The sequence below is a fragment of the Bactrocera tryoni genome, unplaced genomic scaffold (genome assembly GCF_016617805.1).
Source record: "Bactrocera tryoni isolate S06 unplaced genomic scaffold, CSIRO_BtryS06_freeze2 scaffold_7, whole genome shotgun sequence".
Lineage (NCBI taxonomy): Eukaryota > Metazoa > Arthropoda > Insecta > Diptera > Tephritidae > Bactrocera > Bactrocera tryoni.
In genome coordinates, this window is record NW_024396366.1 from 6,332,517 (window position 1) to 6,358,267 (window position 25,751).

Sequence of the window (25,751 nt, forward strand, 5' to 3'; positions counted from 1 at the left end):
AAACAAAATAATTAAAATAAAGCTTTATGTTCAATAAATATTTAAAAAAATATACAAAAACGTTATAGTGAAGTGTTACTAAGTGAAAAGTGCATAATGGCACAATTCCGATTTCTTTGGCGCCGCGATTTGAAGGTATCGTTGGAAAGAGGAAGTCCTCCTGATTAAAAAATATAGGTACCGCAAACGCTTAGTTTACGAGATATTCGACCTTAAAGTTCAAAAATTCCCAAAATTCGAACATTTCAACAAGCTATTTTACCACATTAAACACACTTTACTCACATTTTTCATTTCAAATTAATTGAATTAAACTATAAACTTTTAAATACATCCACATTTTACACTTTTAAGTCTTTTTTCCGAAGAAATCTTTATTTTAAAAATTATATTTTACACTCGTAGTGAACATCATGTGTGTGCTAAAAATTACGACGAAATGGAGCGCTGCCATGTGATAATAAGGAAATTCGCTGAAATGCCTTTTTCCCAAAAATTCCTCTATCCATTCATGTGGATATATTCTTTATTTAATTTAATAAACAAATAAGTAATATTATATAGTAATAATAAACAACGTATTATCAAAAATAAATAGAAAGCGCTGACAGATATAATGTAATAACCAAAATTTACCCATTTTATAACGAAACTCAATATATTTTTTTTTATTTTAACGCAGAAAGGAGTACTATGCGAAAGTACTTCAGTCACATAAATCACATATTACACATATACATATGTAGAAAGAATTTTTTTATAGTTAATATAGAAAAATGAATCACGCGAAAAAGCAAACAAAGAAAAATTATTAAAAATCCTACATATTTGCTGGTTAAGATGTGGCAAGGCTCGTTCTCCTCATAATTGTAAACAACTTAACCTTTTCAACGATGAGTGTGCTAAGTGATTTTTAAATTAATCAATTTAGGTAAAATATAACAATATATTAACCGATAGCCCTAGTTGCTAGAGTTTTTTCACATTTATTGTAATCTCAATTATAATAAATAATAAATAAATAAATAACAATATAAAAGTCAAAGTGAACTTATTTTAATGTTTAGAGTGTATATTTAAATATACAGAGTGAAAAACGTGAAAAAATTTAGTGAAACATAGAGAAATACCAGTGTTATTAGTGCAAATTTTTGAACTTTTAATCGTGAATATTTCAAAAAATAAAAGTATTTTTATATTATTTTTGGATATTTCTTCTCTGGAGAAGCTCCCCTATCCGCACATACCCCATTATACAGAAATTCGGTTTTTTTTTAGCCCTCCGCCAAAGTAATCGGAATCGTGCCGGTGAGGTAAAACAAACCACGGGGTAAAAAAAAACCGAATTTCCGTATAAATGGGATATGTACGGTTAGGGGAGCTTCTCCAGAGGAGGAATATGCAAAAATAATGTAAAAATTACTAATATTTTTTAAAATATTCACGATTAAAAGTTCAAAATTTGCACTAATAACACTGGTATTTCTCTATGTTTCACTAAATTTTTTCACGTTTTTCACTCTGTATATTTAAATATACACTCTAAACATTAAAATAAGTTCACTTTGACTTTTATATTGTTTTTTTATTTATTTATTATTTATTATAATTGAAATTAGAATAAATGTGAAAAAACTCTAGCAACTAGGGCTATCGGTTAATATATTGTTATATTTTACCTAAATTGATTAATTTAAAAATCACTTAGCACACTCATCGTTGAAAAGGTTAAGTTGTTTACAATTATGAGGAGAACGAGCCTTGCCACATCTTAACCAGCAAATATGTAGGATTTTTAACAATTTTTCTTTGTTTGCTTTTTCGCGTGATTCATTTTTCTATATTAACTATAAAAAAATTCTTTCTACATATGTATATGTGTAATATGTGATTTATGTGACTGAAGTACTTTCGTACATAGTACTCCTTTCTGCGTTAAAATAAAAAAAAATATATTGAGTTTCGTTATAAAATGGTTAAATTTTGGTTATTTCATTATATCTGTCAGCGCTTTCTATTTATTTTTGATAATACGTTGTTTTGTATATTAGGTGACAATATATGTATATATTATTAGGTTATATTACTATATAATATTACTTATTTGTTTATTAAATTAAATAAAGAGTATATCCACATGAATGGATAGAGGAATTTTTGGGAAAAAGGCATTTCAGCGAATTTCCTTATTATCACATGGCAGCGCTCCATTTCGTCGTAATTTTTAGCACACACATGATGTTCACTACGAGTGTAAAATATAATTTTTAAAATAAAGATTTCTTCCGTAAAAAGACTCTTAAAAGTGTAAAATGTGGATTTATTTAAAAGATTATTGTGTAATTTAATTAATTTGAAGAGAAAAATGTGAATAAAGTGGGTTTAACGTGGTGAAATAGCTTCTTGACATGTTCGAATTTTGCGAATTTTTGAACTTTAAGGTCGAATATCTCGTAAACTAAGCCTTTGCGGTACCTATATTTTTTAATCAGGAGGACTTCCTCTTTCCAACGATACCTTCAAATCGCGGCGCCAAAGAAATCGGAATTGTGCCGGAATCGTGCCTGCATAATATAAGTAAAAAAGTTATTCACAATATACAAATTACCAATGTAAAAGTGTTCAATTTTTCAACTTTAAATGCAAATATCTTTAAAACTGCAAGTCAGCGGCAACTATATACATATATATATATTTTCGTGATCTGGAGAACGTCACCTTTATCAAAGTAATAAAAAATAGGTTTATACCCCAAATAAATCATTATCCCTTTTCTTGCTATATCATGAATAACAAGCAAAAAAAAAGTTTTACTCGAAAAAACTTGACACTCCCTGGTGTTGGCACACCCCGTTGTTGGATCGGCCAGGGTTATTTTTTTGAAGCGCGGCCGAAGGCCGCCAACGCAAAAAGGAGTTTTACTCGAAGAAAAATCTGACACACCATGGTGTTGGCACACCCAGTGTTGGATCGGCCAGGGTTATTTTTTTGAAGTGCGGCCGAAGGCCGCCAACGCAAAAGGGGGTTTCAATCGTAAAAACCTGACACACCCAGATGTTGGATCGCCCAGGATAATTTTGAGTTTATTTTATTTATTTTTATTGTTTTCAATCATTTGGGACATGGTAACACTTATTATTTGAAAACACGGAACACTTATTGTTATTGTGCGTGTAATAATATTTATGTAAAATATGAAATGCTTATTTTAAGCAAATATATAAAATATTAATAAAAAATAAATATGTAGAAATATTGTAGTGAAGTGTAAGTGTATTAAAAGTGCATAATATGAAAGAAAAACTAACCATAATTCGAGAAGAAGCAAAATTAAATTAGCAAATATCTCGAAAACCATAAGTTTGCGGCGGCTATAATTATATATTTTCTTAATCTGGAGCATCAGCCCTATCCAACCATACCACTTTTAACCCTGAAATCGTGGGATGGTATACTAAAGTTTCCTCTTTCATACATATGTACCATCACACCATGGCGCCAAAAGAGTCGTAAATTACCAACATTAAATACAAAATTTTTAAAATGCGTATGTCACCTTTAAATCTGACCGATATCCTTTTTCAGATGACATTTCTTCAAAATTTTGAGAACACTTTTACTTTACTTCCCTCACGCATATGTATGTTATAAAACTATCGGTATAATGTAAAAGCGACAATATATACCTATTATCGGCATCAACAGTCAAATTAGAATGATAGAAATATGTATTGCTAGAATTATTGTCTTGATATTGCACATTGCTAATATATAGCAATTGATATCTAAATATATTTAATGTCAACCATTGCCAGCGTTGAACTGTAATTTTGGATGTTTGACAGAGTTTTTTATATTTCAACACTATTTTTGAGGGGGCAACATTTGGATGGATGGTTTTGGTCGCATGATGCCAGCTAAGATGAAAGTTAACGATCCACTTTTTTTTGGTTTTTTTTGTTCAAACTGCAATTGTGCAAACAGGCTGCCTACCTCGCAGCGTTACGATCGACCACAACACGTACGGGATGGGATAGATACCGAGTGTTGAAAAGGGAAGCGAGACGCATTTATAGACAGAAAAAGAAAGAGGCTGAAATGCGTGAGTACGAAGAGCTTGATGAGCTCGCTGACAGGGGTAATGCTCGAAGATTCTACGAAAAGATGCGGCGGCTTACAGAAGGTTTCAAAACCGGAGCATACTCTTGTAGAACCGCTAAAGGTGATCTAGTGACCGATGCCCAGAGCATACTTAAATTATGGAACGCACAACGCCAGGAGAAGGAGAACCCGATTTCCCAATCGATGACGATGGAGCAGACGTTCCATTGCCCGACCATGAAGAAGTTCGAATAGCTATTGCCCGCCTGAAGAACAACAAAGCGGCAGGGGCCGACGGATTGCCGGCCGAGCTATTCAAACACTGCGGCGAAGAACTGATAAAGAGCATGAATCAGCCTCATTGCAAAAATGGTCGGACGAAAGCATTCCCAACGATTGGAATTTAAGTGTGCTATGCCCAATCCATAAAAAAGGAGACCCCACAATCTGCGTCAACTACCGTGGGATTAGCCTCCTCAACATCGCATATAAGGTTCTATAGAGCGTATTGTGTGAAAGATTAAAGCCCGCCGTCAACAAACTGATTGGACCTTATCAGTGTGGCTTTAGTCCCGGCAAATCAACAACCGACCAGATATTCACCATGCGCCAAATCTTGGAAAAGGCCCGTGAAAGAAGAATCGAAACACACCACCGCTTCGTCGATTTCAAAGCTGCTTTCGACAGCACGAAAAGGAGCTGCCTTTATGCCGCGATGTCTGAATTTGGTATCCCCGCAAAACTAATACGGCTGTGTAAACTGACGTTGAGTAACACCAAAAACTCCGTCAGGATCGGGAAGGACCTCTCCGAGCCGTTCGATACCAAACGAGGTTTCAGCCAAGGCGACTCCCTATCGTGCGACTTCTTCAACTTGCTTCTGGAGAAAGTAGTTCGAGCTGCAGAACTAAATAGAGAAGGTACCATCTTCTATAAGAGTGTACAGCTGCTGGCGTATGCCGATGATATTGATATCATCGGCCTCAACACCCGCGCCGTTAGTTTTGGCTTCTCCAGGCTGGACAAGGAAGCACAGCAAATGGGTCTGGCAGTGAACGAGGGCAAAACGAAATATCTCCTGTCACACTCGCGACTTGGCTCTCACGTCACTGTTGACAGACATAACTTTGAAGTTGTAGATAATTTCGTCTATTTAGGAACTAGCATTAACACCATCAACAATGTCAGCCTGGAAATCCAACGCAGGATTGCTCTTGCCAACAGGTGTTACTTCGGACTGAGTAGGCAATTGAAAAGTAAAGTCCTCTCTCGACGAACAAAAGCTAAACTCTATAAGTCGCTCATAATTCCCGTCCTGCTATATGGTGCAGAGGCTTGTGCGATGACAACAACCGAATAGTCGACTTTATGAGTTTTCGAGAGAAAATTCTGCGAAAGATTTATGGTCCTTTGCGCATTTGGCCACGGCGAATATCGTATTCGATGGAACGATGAGCTGTACGAGATATACGACGACACAGACATAGTTCAGCGAATTAAAAGACAGCGGCTACGCTGGCAAGGTCATGTTGTACGGATGGTTGAAAACACTCCAGCTCTGAAAGTATTCGACGCAGTACAAGCCAGAGGAAGCAGAGGAAGAGGAAGACCTCCACTCCGTTGGAAGGACCAGGTGGAGAAGGACCTGACTTCGCTTGGAATATCCAATTGGTGCCACGTAGCGAAAAGAAGAAACGACTGGCGCGCTGTTGTTAACTCGGCTATAATCGCGTAAGGAGTGTCTACGCCAATTAAGAAAAAGAAATTGCAATTGAAAGAAATAATGCTATATACATAAAATTTAGCAAAGCATGGAATATAGTAGTTATAGTATGTTTACATATAACGAGATTATCTCCATTAACGAGATTAACTCGATATTCCGTAATTAAGAAACGAGATTTACCATACAAAATTCCTTTCTAATTAATCCGAGATTAAAAATTAATCTCAGATTACACAACTAGATTAGCGGTGTTATTCCTAATTTTATCGATAATTTTTGCGAAAAAGAGGAGAAATGTCAAATGACAAAGTAAACAAAAATGGCCGACAGCGAGGGAAAGAGGTTAGTAAACTTATTTTTAATAAAATTATTATTTAAAATATATGTAAATTTTTCAGGAAAAAGAGATCAAGGTGGAACAAAGAGGAAGTTGAACTTCTTTTATGCTAGTGGGAGGAAAAATTGCCAACGCTTCGTGGTGTAAAACGTAATTCTCACGGTTTTAAGGATACGTCTGTAGAAATGGCCTCAAAGGGGCATGTATATTCCGCGAATGAAGATCGTGTGAAAATACATAATTTGACAAATAAATACAGGTAAGTTTATTTAATATGCATGTGCATTTATTCATATAAAAGTTTTCAAAAAATTACAAAAAAAATTTTACAGAGATGAGAGGAAATCTATTGGTCCCTCTGGCGGCAGCCCTTCGACATGGCAATTCTACCCTAAAACAAATAGTATCCTCGGGAACTATAAAAGCTTCAATTTGGAAACATTGGTGGAGGGGAGCACAGGTTAGTAAAACAAAACAGAAATTTGGAAAGTTTATATTTATTTTTATAAACTAATTTATAACAGTTCACGAAGTTGTAGACTGTGCATCACCCCTTAACAGCTCTTCCATTACGCTTTATTCCCAGGAAGAATTGCCGTGTGTAGACGAGGAACCTGCAAGGAAAAGAAAAAAACACACTTCAAACAATATTCAAAATGAATTTTTGGAGGAATTCCGAGCAATTAAAGAGGATGGCAGGAAGGCCCTTCAAATTGAAAGAGAAAGAAATGCCATCCTGATGAGAATTACGTTTTACACCACGAAGCATATATCTAGTCTAGGAGAAGATTTTTTTATTATATATATATATATATATATATGTATTTGAATTTTTTTTTATTTTATATTGTTATGTATGTATATTAATTTTAAGTTTTAATAATTATTTTGTTTTTCTTATGAATTATTTTCTTTTGTTAATGATTTAATATTGTTATATTGTGATATATTAATATGAAAAATGGATTGACTGTAAATGAAAAAATGAACGTATAAAATAAAACACATAAACTCACATAGAAATAGAGCTATTGATTTTCTGATGTTCTCTGCATTAGGGTCGTCGGAATAATGGATCAGGTTGCTCTCGGGGGTGTGCGCTTTCGAAATTTGTTTGCATTTGCAACCATTTCGTGTTTATGCTATCATTCATTTCATTTCATTTACAAATTTGTGCATGACGCAAGAACATTTTATTATTAATATAGCGTTTTTAATATCTTTGTCAAATCCTTTCCCTATCCATCTAAACCTTGCCTTCAGGTGGCCAAATCTCCACAACCCTTCGAGATTTAGATAAGTGGTAATTGAAAATATTCTCGTGATCCTCAGCGGCTTGGTTATAGGGATAGGGTTTTATTAGAAACGGACTAAAGCGAAACACCGAGTCTCCTAGAACTACAATTGGGACATTAGTGTCACAAAGTTTTTTCGCATTCTCTTTAAGCAGAGGGTTTTGAAACATTCTTTTCAAGTCGGATTTTTCAAATATTTGGGAATCATTACAACGACCAGGTGCTCCAACATTAATGTACATAAACCTATATCAAAAAAAAATGTTTTAAGTATTTTCCAAAACATGTATGTTGTTAACTTACTTGTAGTCTACGAGGGCTAGTAAAACCATTGAGTACCAACCTTTATAGTTGAAATAGTCAACAGCATCAGATGCGTAGGGCCTAACCTTAATGTGACATCCATCTGAAATAAATTGTATTTGCATGTTAGGGGTAAAATATTTCAAATTCATAAACTTACCTACTGCGCCCAGACATTGGGGAAATCCAATTTTTCTAAATCCTTCAACGCACTCCGTAATTTTTTCTTGCGTAAGAAATGAGCTGGCTAAATATTTAGGTGATAGTATGTCCCACACCGCTCTGCAAAAGTCTTTAAGGATACAACATACAGACGCTTTGGAAACCCCGAATAGTTTTCCAACTGTTCTGTACTCAGCAGAAGAACCAAGGGCATACAAAGCGATAGCTATTCTTTTTCTAAGGGAATACATTGCCTGTATGTAGTATCACATTTGCCAATGTTTGTTAGCTGATTACATAAAATTTTGAATGATTGCCGACTCATTCTGGAGCTCTCCTTGAAGAATTGGTCACTATTAAAAGCAACGTCGAACTCCCAAAAATTACCGCGCCTTTCCTACAATACAACGCCAAGTGGGAATTTTATAAAATGATGTAATTGCTTACGTGTTTCCACAAACATTTTGGCCTATTGTTATTTATTACAAAAAGCAATAAGGAATTTTGCATTTTTATCTCAGTTAATATTTTTTCCAATCTAAGTTGTCGTCTTTTCCGTGTTTTTGCCAACTTCTTATTACTGGCAGCAATCTGCGTAATCAAGTATACAATCGCGTTTTTTTGTTTTTCTTCCATATCTTTAATTTTTATTATTTTTTCTTTTTTAGTTCACGAGTAAAAATATTGATTCACGAAACTTTACAATTCACCAAGAAAGATACAAAAATAACAAATTTGACAGTTGATAATCTCATTTGCCTATGTAAACGGGTAGATTATTGAACAAGCTTATCACGAGATTAAGTTCATATGTAAACGGACTTTTAAACACATACATATGTATATAAAGATATGGATAATATTTTAATGCTATTTTCTTTGCATTTTTAAATATCATTGTTCATATACGAATAAATTTAATCATGTAATTGGTAAGCAAACAATATGCAACATTACATTACCTTGAAATATAAAATCTTTTTTTTTTTGATACATTTGTAGAGTTAAATACATTTCTGCTTCTTTCATTTCCTACATAAATTCCTTCATCCTCATAAAAATTTTAAACAGCTCAAGATCTCAAACATATAATATATCTGGACGAACCTAGCTACCCGACGCCATCATTCGAATTATTCAGGCCTAATATGATAAAACCTTACAACAGATTTCTGAGTTTCGTTGTGAGGTTATTCTTGCTCAAACCCCAAAAAAAATTACAAAGCACTCACCTCGTAAGGTGAACAAAAACAAACAAAACAATAAATAGAAAAGGACAGCCAAGAAAAATAAGTATTTTTGCAAAACTATTAAATTTGGTATGTATTGAGCAAATTTAAAAGATTTGCAAAACTACTCACTTTTACTGGTTGTCCATTTTTAAGATTTTAAAATGTAAAAGAACAACTCAGGAGAAGCAGCAGCATTAAAGCATATTGTTAAAAAATAAATGCGTATTTGTCTTTTTATTCATACTTGGAAGTATGTTAAATGTACAAAAACCGCAAGTTGTAATAGACACATACCTATTTTTATAATAGATAACGCCTTTGAAAGAATAATTCCTCCCATTTACTACAATTACCATTTATTACAATTAAAAGTTATTTTATATTGGACTTCTAATATATCGCAAAACTATCTAAAATTGAATAGAGTGCATTAAGCATGCTAGTTTTCAATTAATAATAATCATTGGTAATTGAAAATTAAGATTACTATGCATCTAATTGCAAAATACTGCATGAAATATAATTAAATTTCGCATTTTTTAGTATTCATTGTTTTACATTTTTTATTAGCGATCTTGAACGGCGGCAACAAATCCCTCCGCTCACATATATTTTCGGTAAAATTTCGATCTGGCGGTTCTCACATTTCCAGTGATAGGAGAGTTGGGCATCTCTTTATCTCTGCTTCAGACATCACAACCTCTTTGGCAATGTATTTGACAAAATCTTTGCCAGAGATAAAGAGATGTCCAACTCCTCTCTCACTGGAAGTGAGACAGCAGTTGCTAAACGTCAAAACCTACTGAACTTTGACAGCTCATCGAGTTCAGTAGGTTTTGAAGTCTATCAATTGGAATCGAGCGATGGCCAGATTGAAATCTTACCAAAAAAATATGTAAACGGAGATATTTTTTGCATCGTTCAAGACCACTTATAAAAAATGTAAAACAATGAAAATTAAATAAATTTGTGCAATTTAAAGTTATTTGATGAAACGTTTTGTAATTTGAAGCATCATGGTATCATTTTCAATGAAAAATGATTAAAAACATTTAATGATTGAGAGCAAACAATTTTAAATCCTTTTATTGGGTATTTAAAGGTCAAAAGTCAGTTGTTCTAATATATTTTAAAAATATTTAATTAGCTTCTCCATTTAATAAATAACCACTATATAGTAATTTTTATACGTTCTAAATGTTGGGTGTTTCAATTTAAATGCCCACAAATTAGTATTTTGTTCAATCTGGCCATAATGGAAAAAGTTATAAAAAAACGCTAATTTTGAAGCGCTCTGACATTGGAATAAGTTGGACATCCCTTTATTTCTAATCTTAGCATTGTACATTGTCTGTGGAGATGAGTAATGATGTAAAAGCATATTCACAACAAATGAATATTATTAATATTACGACATAGAATTGGGTTAAAAATTAGCTTTTTTATTTTCCGTAGTGTTGTGAGGATGGAGTCATGTGTAGAAGTTCACGCAAGTGAGGAAAGTTTTCTGATCGCCATTCACTTGGGAGTGGCCAGAAAGGATGGTTTTACATATGACTCAAGCAGCTCACGACTTCCGGTCTTTGACCAAGTATCCTCTGGGTAGCCTAAGAACATCCGTTTGAAGGCGAGCTAAAGTGAGAAGGCGAAACATTCCCTGCATAGGGTTGTGCGCTGGGCTTGTGGCCCGCAACGTAAAAAACACCCCCAATGAAAAGGAACAACAAGCCTCGGATGAGAGACCCCCCTTTTGATGACGACCATGGCAAACGGACTACGAATTGAGGGCATGCACCTGGAATGTCCGGGCCCCTAATTGGGAAGGTGCCGCTGCCCAGCTGGTTGATGTCCTCGCGAAAATAAAGGCTGACATCACCGCCGTCCAAGAAATGCGATTGACGGGACAAGGACAGAGACGAGTAGGTCCTTGTGACATCTACTATAAAGGAGCGCAAGTTTGGTGTTGGATTCGTGGTGGGATAGACTCCGTCGCCGAGTACTATCATCCACTCCGTTGAATGAACGTCTAGCCACAATCCGCATCACAGCGAGGTTCTTCAACATATCGCTGATTTGCGACCACGCCTCGGCGGAAGAGAAGGACGATGTGACCACAGATGAATTCTATGAGCGGTTGGAACACGCTTATGAGAGCTGCCCCGCCACGATGTCAAAATCGTGCTTGGTGACTTTAACGCCAAGGTATCTTTGGCACTACGATCGGTAAATTCAGCCTACACGACGAAACATCCCCAAATGGGTTGAGCCTGATTGACTTCGCCGGGGCCCGAAATATGGTTATCTGTAGTACTAGATTCCAGCACGAGAAGATACATCAAGCTACCTGGCTGTCTCCGGATCGAAAAGCCACCAACCAGATCGATCATGTTGTGATAGACGGAAGACACGTCTCCAGTGTTCTAGACGTGCGTACGCTCCGAGATCCTAACGTCGACTCGGACCACTATCTTGTTGCAGCCAAGATTCGCACCCGCCTCTGTGCAGCAAAAAACGCACGTCAACAAACACAAGGAAGGTTCGACGTCGAGAAGCCGCAATCACAACAGACAGCCGATCCATTTGCTACTCGGCTTACACTCCTGCTCACTGAGAGCACTCGTCAAAACCTCGGTATAAGTGAACTGTGGGACGGCATTTCAAGCTCCTTACGTACAGCTGCAACCGAAACCATTGGTTTTCGGAAAGTGCAAAAGAACAGCTGGTACGACGAGAAGTGCCGTGTCGCAGCGGAGAGAAAACAAGCTGCCTACCTCGCAACGTTACGATCGACCACAACACGTGCGAGATGGGATAGATACCGAGAGTTGAAGAGGGAAGCGAGACGCATTTGCAGACAGAAGAAGAAAGAGGCCGAAATGCGTGAGTACGAAGAGCTTGATAAGCTGGCCGACAGGGGTAATGCTCGAAAATTCTACGAAAAGATGCGGCGGTTTCAAGACTGGAGCATACTCTTGTAGAACCCCCAAAGGTGATCTAGCGACCGATGCCCAGAGCATACTTAGATTATGGAGGGAACACTTCTCCAGCCTGTTAAAAGGCAGTGAACGCACAACGCCACGAGAAGGCGATCCCGATTCCCCAATCGATGACGAAGGAGCAGACGTTCTATTGCCCGACCATGAAGAAGTTCGAATAGCAATTACCCGCATGAAGAACAACAAAGCGGCGGGGGCCGATGGATTGCCGGCCGAGCTATTCAAACACGGCGGAGAAGAACTGATAAGGAGCATGCATCAGCTTCTTTGTAAAATATGGTCGGACGAAAGCATGCCCAACGATTGGAATTTAAGTGTGCTATGCCCAATCCATAAAAAAGGTGAACTCACAAACTGCGCCTACTACCGTGGGATTAGCCCCTTCAACATCGCATATAAGGTTCTATAGAGCGTATTGTGTGAAAGATTAAAGCCTACCGTCAACAAATTGATTGGACTTTATCAGTGTGGCTTCAGACCTGGAAAATCAACAACCGACCAGATATTCACCATGCGCCAAATCTTGGAAAAGACCCGTGAAAGGAGAATCGACACACACCACCTCTTCGTCGATTTCAAAGCTGCTTTCGACAGCACGAAAAGGAGCTGCCTTTATGCCGCGATGTCTGAATTTGGTATCCCCGCAAAACTAATACGGCTGTGTAAACTGACGTTGAACAACGCGAAAAGCTCCGTCAGGATCGGGAAGGACCTCTCCGAGCCGTTCGATACCAAACGAGGTTTCAGACAGGGCGACTCCCTATAGTGCAACTTCTTCAACCTGCTTCTGGAGAAAATAATCCGAGCTGCAGAACTAAATAGAGAAGGTACCATCTTCTATAAGAGTGTACAGCTGCTGGCGTATGCCGATGATATTGATATCATCGGTCTCAACACCCGCGCCGTTAGTTCTGATTTCTCCAGGCTGGACAAGGAAGCACTGAAAGTGGGTCTAGCAGTGAACGAGGGCAAAACGAAATATCTCCTGTCATCAAACAAACAGTCGTCACACTCGTGACTTGGCTCTCACGTCACTGTTGACAGTCATAACTTTGAAGTTGTAGATAATTTCGTCTATCTTGGAACCAGCGTAAACACCACCAACAATGTCAGCCTGGAAATCCAACGCAGGAAGACTCTTGCCAACAGGTGCTACTTCGGACTGAGTAGGCAATTGAAAAGTAAAGTCCTCTCTCGACGAACAAAAGCTAAACTCTATAAGTCGCTCATAATTCCCGTCCTGCCATATAGTGCAGAGGCATGGACGATGACAACAACTGATGAGTCGACATTACGAGTTTTCGAGAGAAAGGTTCTGCGAAAGATTTATGGTTCTTTGCGCATTGGCTACGTCGAATATCGCATTCGATGGAACGATGGGCTATACGACGAGATTGACATAGTGAAGCGAATTAAAAGACAGCGGCTACGCTGGCTAGGTCATGTTGTCCGGATGGACGAAAACACTCCAGCTCTGAAAGTATTCGACGCAGTACCCGCCGGGGGAAGCAGAGGAAGAGGAAGACCTCCACTCCGTTGGAAGGACCAGGTGGAGAAGGACCTGGCTTCGCTTGGAATATCCAATTGGCGCCAGGTAGCGAAAAGAAGAAACGACTGGCGCGCTGTTGTTTACTGGGCTATAATCGCCTAAGGAGTGTCTACGCCAATTAAGAAGAAGTATTGTGAATTTAAAACACGTATGTGACGTCCGTTTGTTAAAAAGAGTTTGGTGAAATACCCTGGGTTAATTGAAAAAATTAGAAAACTGCTCTAGAAAATTTTGATATTCAATTTTATTACATTGTAGTTAATGCTGTATGTTTTCAAACTTTTTTAAGGGCATTATTAAGACATCGTTGGTATACATCGTAAAACAGCACAGCAAAATGAGGCTCTGGATAATTTGCCGTTATAGAACACGTTCACTGCAAAATTTACCTAAAATATTTTGTTTCTGCGAGCGTATAGAGGTAACAAATTAGCAAATTAAAAATTTATATTAAAAAATCTCTAATTATAATGCAAAATTTTGAATAAATTAAACAAACTAACTACGATTTCGTTATATACGTATACAAACAAATATTTCGGATGCAGTGCATAACGCAATTGTCGGATTCGTCATCAGTCATTCTGTGAGTTCAGTTCAGTTTAACTTATCCAAGACGTATTCTCTATGTAAAGATCTGAATTTTTACAAAATTTACAGAATGTTTTTTTTTCACATTCCGCAGCGTGATTAAATTCGTGAAATCTCAAACACTGGATTGGAAGAAACGTTTTTTATATCACCACTGCTGCGGTTGCCTGTGCGGCGGATGACGAGCACCCTACGGATCGGTTTTCTGCTGAAGTATAGAGATTAGGGTGCTTAAAAAAAATTTGAAATTTTTTTCAACTCTTACACAAAAACCTTCTTCAAGCCAGGCGCTGTAGCTTAACTCTAAGGGGTCGCTATTTTTTTTTAGGTTCCCATTCATTTAACATAGGAATTTTGGTTTTTTCATTCAAACTAAAATTTCATCAATTAATTTTCGTTTCTCAAAAATAACCATCACATGCAGATTCAGAAAGTTGGCTTTTCAAACTTTAAAAATTCCCGCAATTATTATTCTCATATACCTTTTTTTATTTTGTTGAAAAATTTCCAAATTTCAAATCACTACATTTAATTGTTTAATTGAGATAACCAAACTTTGTCGCAGAAATTTTTGCGAAAGTTTTCCACACGAGCCCTTCGTCAAATGAGGTAATTTCCCATGCAAGCATTTGATTCCAATCTTTCAGTTTGTATGGCAATGATACGCGTTTACAGAAGGCATTAGGAACTTTGACAGAAATGTCGCGCAGAGTTTGGGTGAACCTACTACACACTATTGAATTGTTTTTAACTTCAGGTAGAAATTCTGATGTATGCGACCTTTAGAAACAGTTGGAAAATATGTGCTTCGTTTGGCGAATAACAATGCATGAATAACTCTGCCAGAATACGATCCAACAACACCATAGTTGCAACAATTTACTCAAAGTCAATGTTGTAAAGTTTGATACTGTGCGGAAGATTGTCGAATGGAGGCCTTAAATAAATACCATCGATTTGCTTGTATGGGTGCTTTCACCCCATAAATGCATTGAATTAAATATGGAAGTAGGTGTAAACAAATAAATTGCACATTACTTTTTCAACATTTTCGATACCTTCAGAAAAATGCATTGTCCGCCGGAAACTGGTACAATTATGTGAATTGTGAGTTTATTGGCCACGTATAAATAAAGTAACAACAAAGAATAGTTCCTCCAGTCACTTTAATCCTTCTAATCGCTAATAAAAGGAACAACTTTTCTTTTAGAATTTTGACAGCATTTGCGGAAGAGCAATTAGCTGCTGCAAGTGTATTATTCCCGAAAATTGATTAACATATTTTCAAGTGTTTTACCTTTAGTTCATCAACGAGTACGTTGGCTGAATGCGTGAAAGATGTGAGCGATTTACCAATGACAGTTGTGCGGTTATGCTCAAACGCAAACGCTCATTCGACATTTCCTTTGTTAGCACCCATACCAGTTGGTGAAAAAGTTTGCATATCACTTTGGATGAATGCCAGCTGGAGCGTAGCAGATGTTCGAGACAAAATAGAATTAATTATTTAACTCCCTAAACTGTAATCATATTTTTTTATATGTCTTTATAGATTCTTAAAAAAAACTAAATTTGTGTATTCCAATGTCTTAATGTCCAATTTTTTCGTTAGAAAATATTATCAACTGAAATTTAAAAATTTATTTTGTTACGTTAACATAGGTAACCCATTCTAACCCTGTAAAACGTAGGTAATAGATTACACAAACACATTAAAACATTTCCAGCTGTTCACAAAATTGAGGGAGAAGAAACTATCGGCATTCAAACTTATCTAAATATTAATGAAATGCCCAACCCTGCAAGACGGAGGTAACAGATTGCACAAACACATTGAAACATTTTCAGCTGTTCACTAACACTGTTACATTTTCTGGAATTTTCAATTGAATGGGAAAATACGTAAGTAAGATAGAGAAAAACTATCGACATTCTAAACATATTGTAATATTAACTTGCTAGAATAGGAGAGACGAATGCCCAATTTTTCAAGAAAAAGAAAACCAAAAGCGCAGTTTATTTTGGTTTTTAAAGAGGTAAGTTCGTTATTTCATTATTCGATATTTTATAATTATTTTCTTATATACATTTATACTATATGTGTTATTAATTTCTTTTATATAGAGTAAACGAAAAAGATTAACAACGAGAAAAAGGTAAGCATTGTGAATTGAATGTCGTGTGTGTAATTAAAATTTTTAATATTACAGAAATCATTTGGAGCGTTTGCATGCGTATAACAAAGACGCACCATTCAATTAGCCGCATCACCGGTGACTTGGAGGACGAGCATTACGTGGAGCTCGCTATTAGTTTAAGTAAATATTCGATTATTTTGATGTTATTATTAAATAAAGCGAAATAATAAAAAAACTGAATTTTATTTAAAAGAATTGAATTTGCTAGAAGTAACAAATGGGTAACAGATAATCTTGTTACTGCTTGTTCTTGCTAACATGCTTATATGTTATAGGTAACAAACTGATAACGAAAATAATAACACTAACAGATATTCGGGTAACAAATACTTTTTGTTATCCATAACACATAGGTAAGGAATGCGCTAACAAAAGAATTTGTTACCAGTAACATACTGTGAAGAGATTTGCTAACAAATGCATGTATTCTGTTAGAACAAGGCAGCATGCGATATTTGCCATTGGTTAGAGCGAGATAACCATTGAACATCAAATAGCTATGTGTTACTTTTTTCCTACTCTCTGAACAAAAGTAACAATATTTTAACAAATGCAAAAGTGAACAATAACAAGCCGCTTACACGTTTGCTAACAGCTACCCGTCTTGCAGGGAATTGTTTGGTTAATTTTGGCGTTTCAACAAGTAAGCTTTTACTTGATAAATATTTTAATTATATATCTATAATTATATAGATAGAAACCAGGGCGAAATTTTTTGATTGCTATTTTTCTATACCAAAAAGGTCGAGCTTTATTTAGTTATGCATTTTATTAGGAGGAACTATAGCTAATAAAAATATATACAAACATAAAAGATACACACATACAGTAACAAATGACAAAACAAATTACAAATTTAACATCTGCTATTTTATGACTCATTCTTAATTTTCGTGGAATTTCTTACCATTTTTTTGTATTTTTTTTCTTGTCAATATTGTGCATATTCTATTGCGTAGAACTAAATATCGTTGCTATTTTATCGCATTCTTTTCAAATGGACATGTGTGCCTCTGAACTTACTCAGTTTATAGCAGAGATAAAGAGATGTCCAACTCCTCTCTCACTGGAAAATATTAATATACTTTAAAAAGAATTAAATAGTTTCTTCATATAATAAATAACCACTATATAGTAATTTTTATTCGTATCATTAATTTAAATCCCCAAAAATTATGATATTGTTTAATCTGGCCATAATGGAAAATGTTATAAAAAACGCTAATTTTGAAGCGCTCTCACACTGGAATAAGTTGGACATCCCTTTATTCCTGGTTTATAGTTAATCAATTGCGAAGGAAAGATCTGTATGCAACATCATGCTGTGCATATTATGCACACAAGTTTATCATATTACATTTTTCTGCGTACCCCGATAAAGCTTAGTACGCAGCTCCCAAGAAACGTAAAAACTTCATATAAAAAAACGCTTAAGAAACGGTCAAGAAACTTTCCTGCGACAAACTTACTTGTGCTAGTACGCAGCTCTCAAGGAATCTAGTACCAATTTTTGATACTTTTTTCAGTAAAATGTGAATATGGCAAACCTTATTTTACGAAGAAACATCAAATCAACAATTGTTTCTTGAAGGAAAATCGAAGTAATCGTCAAATTCATCCTAAATTAGTTGAAATCATTATTATGAAGTATATTCCATTTTGAAATGTTGTATAAAACCTACCAAACATCAACAACATTTCTTAAATCTCAATAAAAATATTTATGTTACCATACACATACACACATACATATTACGCACAAAGTTTGTTTTCTTTGTTTATTCTCTCTTGCTCTTCTAATGTAGATCATTCACAATGCGTAACCAGCTGCCAAAATTACTTGAGAAATAATGTATTTTTTTTCTTGAGCAATTACTTGAGAGCTGCGTACCAACCTTAAAAGAGAAACGCCTGTATGTACCTGCATTAGTGAGAAACTCGGGTTAGTGAGAAATCTCTATAAATGACAATGCGATTTTGCTCATTTAAACTCTCGCTTATCCAGGTTTGACTGTATTTTCTTATTTAAATTTAATAAACAAATATTTAATATTATATAATAGTTTTATGTAATAAAGTGTAAAGTATAGGGAAAGTATAACTACGCGAAAATACTTCAGTCACCCCGGGTATTGACTCGACCAGGGTTATTTTTTTAGAGCACCGCACATAGGAGCGTTTGTTCTCAAAAACCGGACAAAATTATTTAAAGTGCTGTTATGAATGAAAATGAATAAAAATGCATGATTAAATATATTAATGCAATATATTAAAATAAAACAAGTAAGGAAGGACTAAGTTCGCGTGCAACCGAACATTTTATATTGAATATATTTGAGAAGGGGGTAGTGCCGACCAGATTTGATCTATTTTTACATACTCAAAAAAATGTTCCCTCGATTTCATTTAGATACCTTACATACAATCAGCAATCAGATGGAGCAAGGTTAAGTGGATGTCCGAAAATCTTGGTAATAGTTATATAGATGGGAGGGTTGTGTTGGAGGGGTCAAGTTTTCACGCAATTGTATCTATTTTAGGCGCAAAGATACACTGTTATGAATAAAATATGTTCTGCAATTTTCATTGAGACTCGACTGAAATATTGGCGGATATATCCAACATAAAGTGACCTATATGGGGGGTGAGGAAAGTATTGACCTGATTCAACCCATTTTTGACATTATGAAATACTATTGTCAGAAAAGGATTCTGTGTGAATTTCAATTTCATATCTCACACATTGAACGATACTTTCGGTCAAAAGTCAACTATTGGTATCGGGTTCACATATTCGTTACCTAGGGGCTTGAACAGTTTTGGTTGGATTTAGACAATTATTGGTCAAAAGGTATCTTACTTTAAAGGAATTATTACCGCAAAATTTTATTCCGTTATATTAATTAATTCTTTATTTGTGTACTGGAGTGGTTGTCGTCCGACTTCGCTTATTTTCACAGAGTGACACAGCAAAATAAAAATAATGTTACGTTCCAAATTTTGTCGAAATCGGTCAGTCGGGTCCCGAGATATGGGATTTCACCAGTAAGTGGGCGGTGCCACCCCTATTGTCCAATTTTCACACCGGCTCCGATAGAGCCCCCTTATGCAATCTATATACCATCCGTATAGAATAATTAAGCAGGATTTCAGTATTTAATAAAAAAAATAAATAAAGCAGTACTCATTTTATGCAACTGACCAACGTTTTTCAACGCGCTTTTTTTTTTGTAAAGAGGGGAAAGACTAAGCTTATATGTTAATTAGAAACCCTTTAGTTTACTAGGAAAAATAATTTATAGCTCGACCTCGCCAGACACTATAACAAAAACACTAATTTCTAAAAAATTAAAAAAAAATTAGTTTTTTTAATGATTCATTGTTTTCCCGAAAAAAACATTATAATACATTAACTAAATTAATTTTTATATCATTAATATTAAATACATACCATGTTGTCCTGAATCCATAAAAATATTATCAAGAATTCCGTTCACGCAATAAAAGAAACCACTTGCAATTTCGAGAACAATGGAGAGTTTCGCGAATTAGTATGTGCGTTCTGAACGAAGTCCAGGTTCCGACTACTTGTGTAGCAATATAGCGGCCTGAAGGTCATTCATTTAATCGGTTCATTGTAGAACGGTTATTTATGTAGGTACCAAACAAAATAAATTTTGAGTATTATCGCTGAAGTTTGTAATGTTCAATTTTGTCCGGTTTTTGAGGGTAAATGATCCTATGTGCGCCGTCGCAAGCCGCCAAGGCTGAAAGGAGTATTACGCGAAAGTATTACGAAAGTATAGTATTGTAAATAGATTATAATAATATTATTTATATGATTGTTTAACATTATATGAAAAAGTGGTTCACATACTCAATTATAGCACAATTACCGGTTGTCTGTCACATGGCGGTATTGACGACATGGTTTGCGGATGTATAAGATCTATGCTTATGAATAGGATGATTATAATATCAAATGGCTCAGCGACACACATGAAAAACTCCCTCACCTTAATGGAGGTGATCCTCCTCCTATTTACATATGCATTTACATATGCAGATGGCTTACGAAGGTTACACAAAATGGGTGTAAACCCAGTGAATAATTTTCTGACCAAATTTGCACACAAAAGTCTTAACCACTTTAAATATTGTTTAAAAAAATGCTCACGTTATTAAATGTACAATCATTTAAATTAATGTTTATTAACTTCTTATAAAAATATTAATTTATCTTTGGACGACAAAAATAGGTGTACGGATCGTTGTGAATGTAAATCGCAAACCGCACCGCTGAATGATCGAAGAGGCATTTTCGTGACGCCACGTAGGATCGCATGTCTAAAAACGAATGTATAAAGCGTATGTTGATGTGCGAATTGTGTCTGCTATCACGTTGTACATCCTTTTTGTTGAGTGTGTTGGTGTACAAGTGCGGCGAGTTGTATTGGTGTTGTGGTGACATCGACTGTGGTGTATTGATCTGTGTTTTGTTAGGGTGCGCCAGTTTTTTTCCAGGTAGAGTGAGTGGAATCTTTATTCATTTAAACACATAGTAAAACGGAACTGATAAAGTTAACGAGTAAAACAAAAATACCACAATTTAATCCTCTCTAAACGTTTAAACCGATACTAAACTGAATAATAAAATTAACATTGAATCCCGATTAAATAAGGCGTGTATATCCTATTACACCAGCAAACGAATACTTAGCAGGAACTGGGGCCTTAAGGCAAATATAGTCATGTGGATATATACGGAAGTCATTACTCCATTTCTAACGTACATACAAGGATGTAGCACTGGGGTGGTGACCAGAATTAAAAACCTAGAAGCGAGTTCGGCATTCAGGATAAAGGTATTAGGAAGTGGGAACAAGAGAGAATATAGACATATACTATATACACAATCAGAATACATCCTCTAAAGATTACCGACAGGGGTAATGCTCGAAAATTCTACGAAAAAATGAGGCGGCTTACAGAAGGTTTCAAGACCGGAGCATACTCTTGTAGAACCCCCAAAGGTGATCTAGTTACTGATGCCCAGAGCATACTTAACTTATAGAGGGAACACTTCTCCAGCCTGCTGAATGGCAGTGAATGCACAACACTAGGAGAAGGCGAACCCGATTCCCCAATCGATGACGAAGGAGCAGACGTTCCATTGCCCGACCATGAAGAAGCTCGAATAGCAATTGCCCGCCTGAAAAGCAACAAAGCGGCAGGGGCCGACGGATTGCCGGCCTAGCTATTCAAACACGGCGGCGAAGAACTGATAAGGTGCATGCATCAGCTTCTTTGTAAAATATGGTCGGACGAAAGCATGCCCAACGATTGGAATTTAAGTGTGCTATGCCCAATCCATAAAAAAGGAGACCCCACAATCTGCGCCAACTACCGTGGGATTAGACTCCTCAACATCGCATATAAGGTTCTATCGAGCGTATTGTGTGAAAGATTAAAGCCCACCGTCAACAAACTGATTGGACCTTACCATTGTGTCTTTAGACCTGGCAAATCAACAACCGACCAGATATTCACCGTGCGCCAAATCTTGGAAAAGACCCGTGAAAGGAGAATCGACACACACCACCTCTTCGTCGATTTCAAAGCTGCTTTCGACAGCACGAAAAGGAGCTGCCTTTATGTCGCGATGTCTGAATTTGGTATCCCTGCAAAACTAATACGGCTGTGTAAACTAACGTTGAGTAACACCAAAAACTCCCTCAGAATCGGGAAGGACCTCTCCGAGCCGTTCGATACCATCATCGATATCATCGGCCTCAACATCCGCGCCGTTAGTTCTGCTTTCTGCAGGCTGGACAAGGAAGCACAGAAATGGGTCTGGCAGTGAACGAGGGCAAGGCGAAATATCTCCTGTCATCAAACAAACAGTCGTCGTTCTCGCGACTTGGCACTCCCGTTACTGTTGACAGTCATAACTATGAAGTCGTAGATAATTTCGTCTATCTTGGAACCGGTGTAAACACCACCAACAATGTCAGCCTGGAAATAAAATGCAGGAAGACTCTTGCAAACAAGTGGTACTTCGGACTGAGTAGGCAATTGAGAAACAAAGTCCTCTCTCGACGAACAAAAACCAAACTCTATAAGTCACTCATAATTCCCGTCCTGCTATATGGTACAGAGGCTTGGATGATGTCAACAACTGATGAGTCGACGTTGCGAGTTTTCGAGAGAAAGGTTCTGCGAAAGATTTATGGTCCTTTGCGCGTTGGCCACGGCGAATATCGCATTCGATGGAACGATGAGCTGTACGAGATATACGACGACATTGATATAGTTCAGCGAATTAAAAGACAGCGGCTACGCTGGCAAGGTCATGTTGTACGGATGGTTGAAAACACTCCAGCTCTGAAAGTATTCGACGCAGTACCCGCCGGGGGAAGCAGAGGAAGAGGAAGACCTCCACTCCGTTGGAAGGACCAGGTGGAGAAGGACCTGGCTTCGCTTGGAATATCCAATTGGCGCCACGTAGCGAAAAGAAGAAACGACTGGCGCGCTGTTGTTAACTCGGCTATAATCGCGGAAGCGGTGTCTACCCCACTTAAGAAAAAGAAGAAGATAGATACTGGAGAAATGAAACCATTTGGATCATAAAGTTGAGCAACACAGGCTAATATTTTTCTTTTTGCAATGACAATTTCTATCTCAAGAGTCTTTACTACGAAGGTAAATTGATTTTGTTTGACCTTCCATTTTAACCCCAGCACTGATGCTTTCTCTTATTCCGAAAACATGAATGATCATTCTTCTTCTTCCAAGTTTCCTCCTTAAGTGTTTTCGAATTCGACTTCCACTTTTTTATTTCGAAACCGCCACCTTTTTAGAATATGATCAATTTCTTTTGTCAGTTGCATCGCGTCACTTTCAGCTCCAGCGGCACAATCATCCATATATAAATCATTCTCAATTACTTTAGATGCTTCTGGGAATTCTTTTTCTGCATCCCTCGCACACTATCACTGCCCGAACAGCATTAAATGTAGATGATGTCAAACCATATGTTACGACCTTTAACCAATATTCTTTTATTGGTTCATCAGTATTCTCCCTCCAAAAAATACGCTGTAGATCCCATTGACTTTGGACTACTCGCACTTGCCGGAACATTTTTTTAATATCGCCCATGATACCAATTTTATGTCTGCGAAACTTGAGAACAATATCCGGTAAGTCGCGCTGCAACTTTCCTCCAAGCATTTTCACTTCATTGAGAGAAATGCCTCTATCTGTACGGCAGCTGGCATCAAAAACTACCCTGAATTTCTTATTGACACAATGATGTGATACACCAGTTCTCCAGCTTTTGCAGCCCTCGATACCGTTTCCATATGTCCTGACGTCTCATATTTCCTCATAAAGTCAATATATTGTTTCTTTAGTTCGGAATTTCTACTTAATCTTTTCTCTAACAACATAAATCGTCGCAATGCTATTTCTCTTGAAGTTGCAATATCACCAAAATTTTCCCTCAAAGAAATTGAAACAACAAATCTACCGTTCGCATCTCTTGAATATGTATCGACAAATATCTTTTCAACATTTTCTTCAGTCTTTTTAGAAAACGAACCTACTGAATCAAGTTGCCAGAATCGCCTGACTAACTCACCCAATTCTTCAACGCTTGTGCAATAAAAGTAAGACATCGAATTCCTTGTTTCGATACTGCCTTGTATCTCATGGGCTCCACAAACTACCATTCCTATTTGAGTCTCAAGATATACAGCTCCTTCACAATCATGTGAATGCACCGTGATCAAAATCTTTGCAAAAGTTTTTACATTAAGTACCACTTGCACAATACCTGGCACCGAATATTGTGAATCAGGAAGTGGTATGGTAGATTTTACTGATGTTGGTTTCGAAGTACAATCAGGTAACATTGGTTTCCAATTGTTTTAATTATCTTCAGTTGTGTACGTCGACTAACTCCAAAATATTTCCATTCTATACCTACCATCTTGTGTGATGTTAGTAAAAACGGCAACTGATATTTTTCAACGAGACTAGTAACTATAAAGTTTTGTTGTGCCCCACAGTCTAGCAGTGCTCGTACTGCTCCGAAAATCTGACCATTTGCTTCCAGTCTTATAGATATAGTTGGTAACAGAGCAGGCTTCGAATCTAAATTGAAAATAAAAGTCTTAGAATAGTCTACATTGGAATTTATTTCATTCTCACTTGCCTTATGATCCTTTTTTATACCACTTGTCTAACAAATTCATTTGCATGTCGACTTTCTTAATTTTTCTTAATGATGGTAACCAGGTCCTCTGCAATATTTGATTGCATGATGGGCATAACCACTCCTAAATCACGATGCCGCTTGGCGCTGGTTGGTTCACATTTTCCCTTACACTTTCGCCTGCGATGAGGTTCTTCAATCTTAAGAGTTGGGGCTTGTTTTGCCATCTCTCTCTTTGAACAAAGCAAGCTATTATGTTTTGCCTGCCCTAGACAACGAGTAAAACCTTTTTGAAAGCATTTACCAGCTCCATTCCCCTGTTTGAAGCAATTCTGGCAGATATCGTTTCTTCGCACAAAGTCCTCACGAGATCGTAAATTTAAAGCTACAAACTCATCACACACCCATAGATAATGATCAATACCACAGGCAATACATGGAAATGATCTTTTCTCCCCTCTTATCGTACGTTCACGTGTATCATATGCGCTTAGATCATTATTGTAATTTACCATGGCATCTTTGGACCGCAAATTACTTAACTCCGCAACATTAACTAAAGCTGCAGCTTGGAGATCCAAGAATTCTAACATTTGCTTGGCTGTGGGAGTCTCTGTGTCTCGTTGTAATTCCCACTGCCTACTCGTATCTGGATATAGTCTTTCATGCAACATATGAACAATAATCATATCCCAATCATCGACCGGGATTTCCGGTGCTCGTAGTTGTCGCAACACTTCATATGTTAAATGGACAAACGCTGAAGCTCATGAGCTCGCGGTACCCCTCCTATAATTGGCAAACGAATAAACTGTCGTAAGTGTTCACGGCAAATCGGATACTTGCGGTCATATAACTGATTGAGTCGATCCCAAGCCTCTATATAATTATCATCGGTAAGCTGCCATTCTCCTTGAGTTTGTGCAGCTCTACCAACCAGCGACTTTTGTAAGTAAGAGAATTTAAAAGCTGGTGAAACATTATTATTTTCATGTATAGCAGCAGAAAAGCGATCACGAAACCCAGGCCACATCGTTAATGTG

The 25,751-nt window shown here is 36.7% G+C and overlaps 1 protein-coding gene and 1 long non-coding RNA gene across 12 annotated transcripts in view; one reads left to right on the forward strand and one right to left on the reverse strand.

The window, feature by feature from the left end:
* Nucleotides 1–25,751, reverse strand: part of LOC120781533 — a 146,396-nt gene that overhangs the window by 119,740 nt on the left and 905 nt on the right. For 2 of the 11 annotated variants that reach the window (XM_040113757.1, XM_040113754.1), the window contains exon 1: nucleotides 3,557–3,666. In XM_040113757.1, coding sequence (XP_039969691.1) covers nucleotides 3,557–3,592 — 36 coding nt within the window. In that variant the 5' untranslated portion in view covers nucleotides 3,593–3,666. Of the gene's footprint in view, nucleotides 1–3,556; nucleotides 3,667–19,941; nucleotides 21,482–24,480; nucleotides 24,497–25,751 lie in introns of those variants that run through there. The other 9 variants (XM_040113764.1, XM_040113755.1, XM_040113763.1 and 6 more) reach the window with 8 other exon arrangements.
* Nucleotides 16,298–16,594, forward strand: LOC120781536. Its single transcript, XR_005706089.1, has 3 exons — nucleotides 16,298–16,328; nucleotides 16,417–16,448; nucleotides 16,503–16,594. It is a non-coding gene; the product is annotated as an uncharacterized LOC120781536 (long non-coding RNA).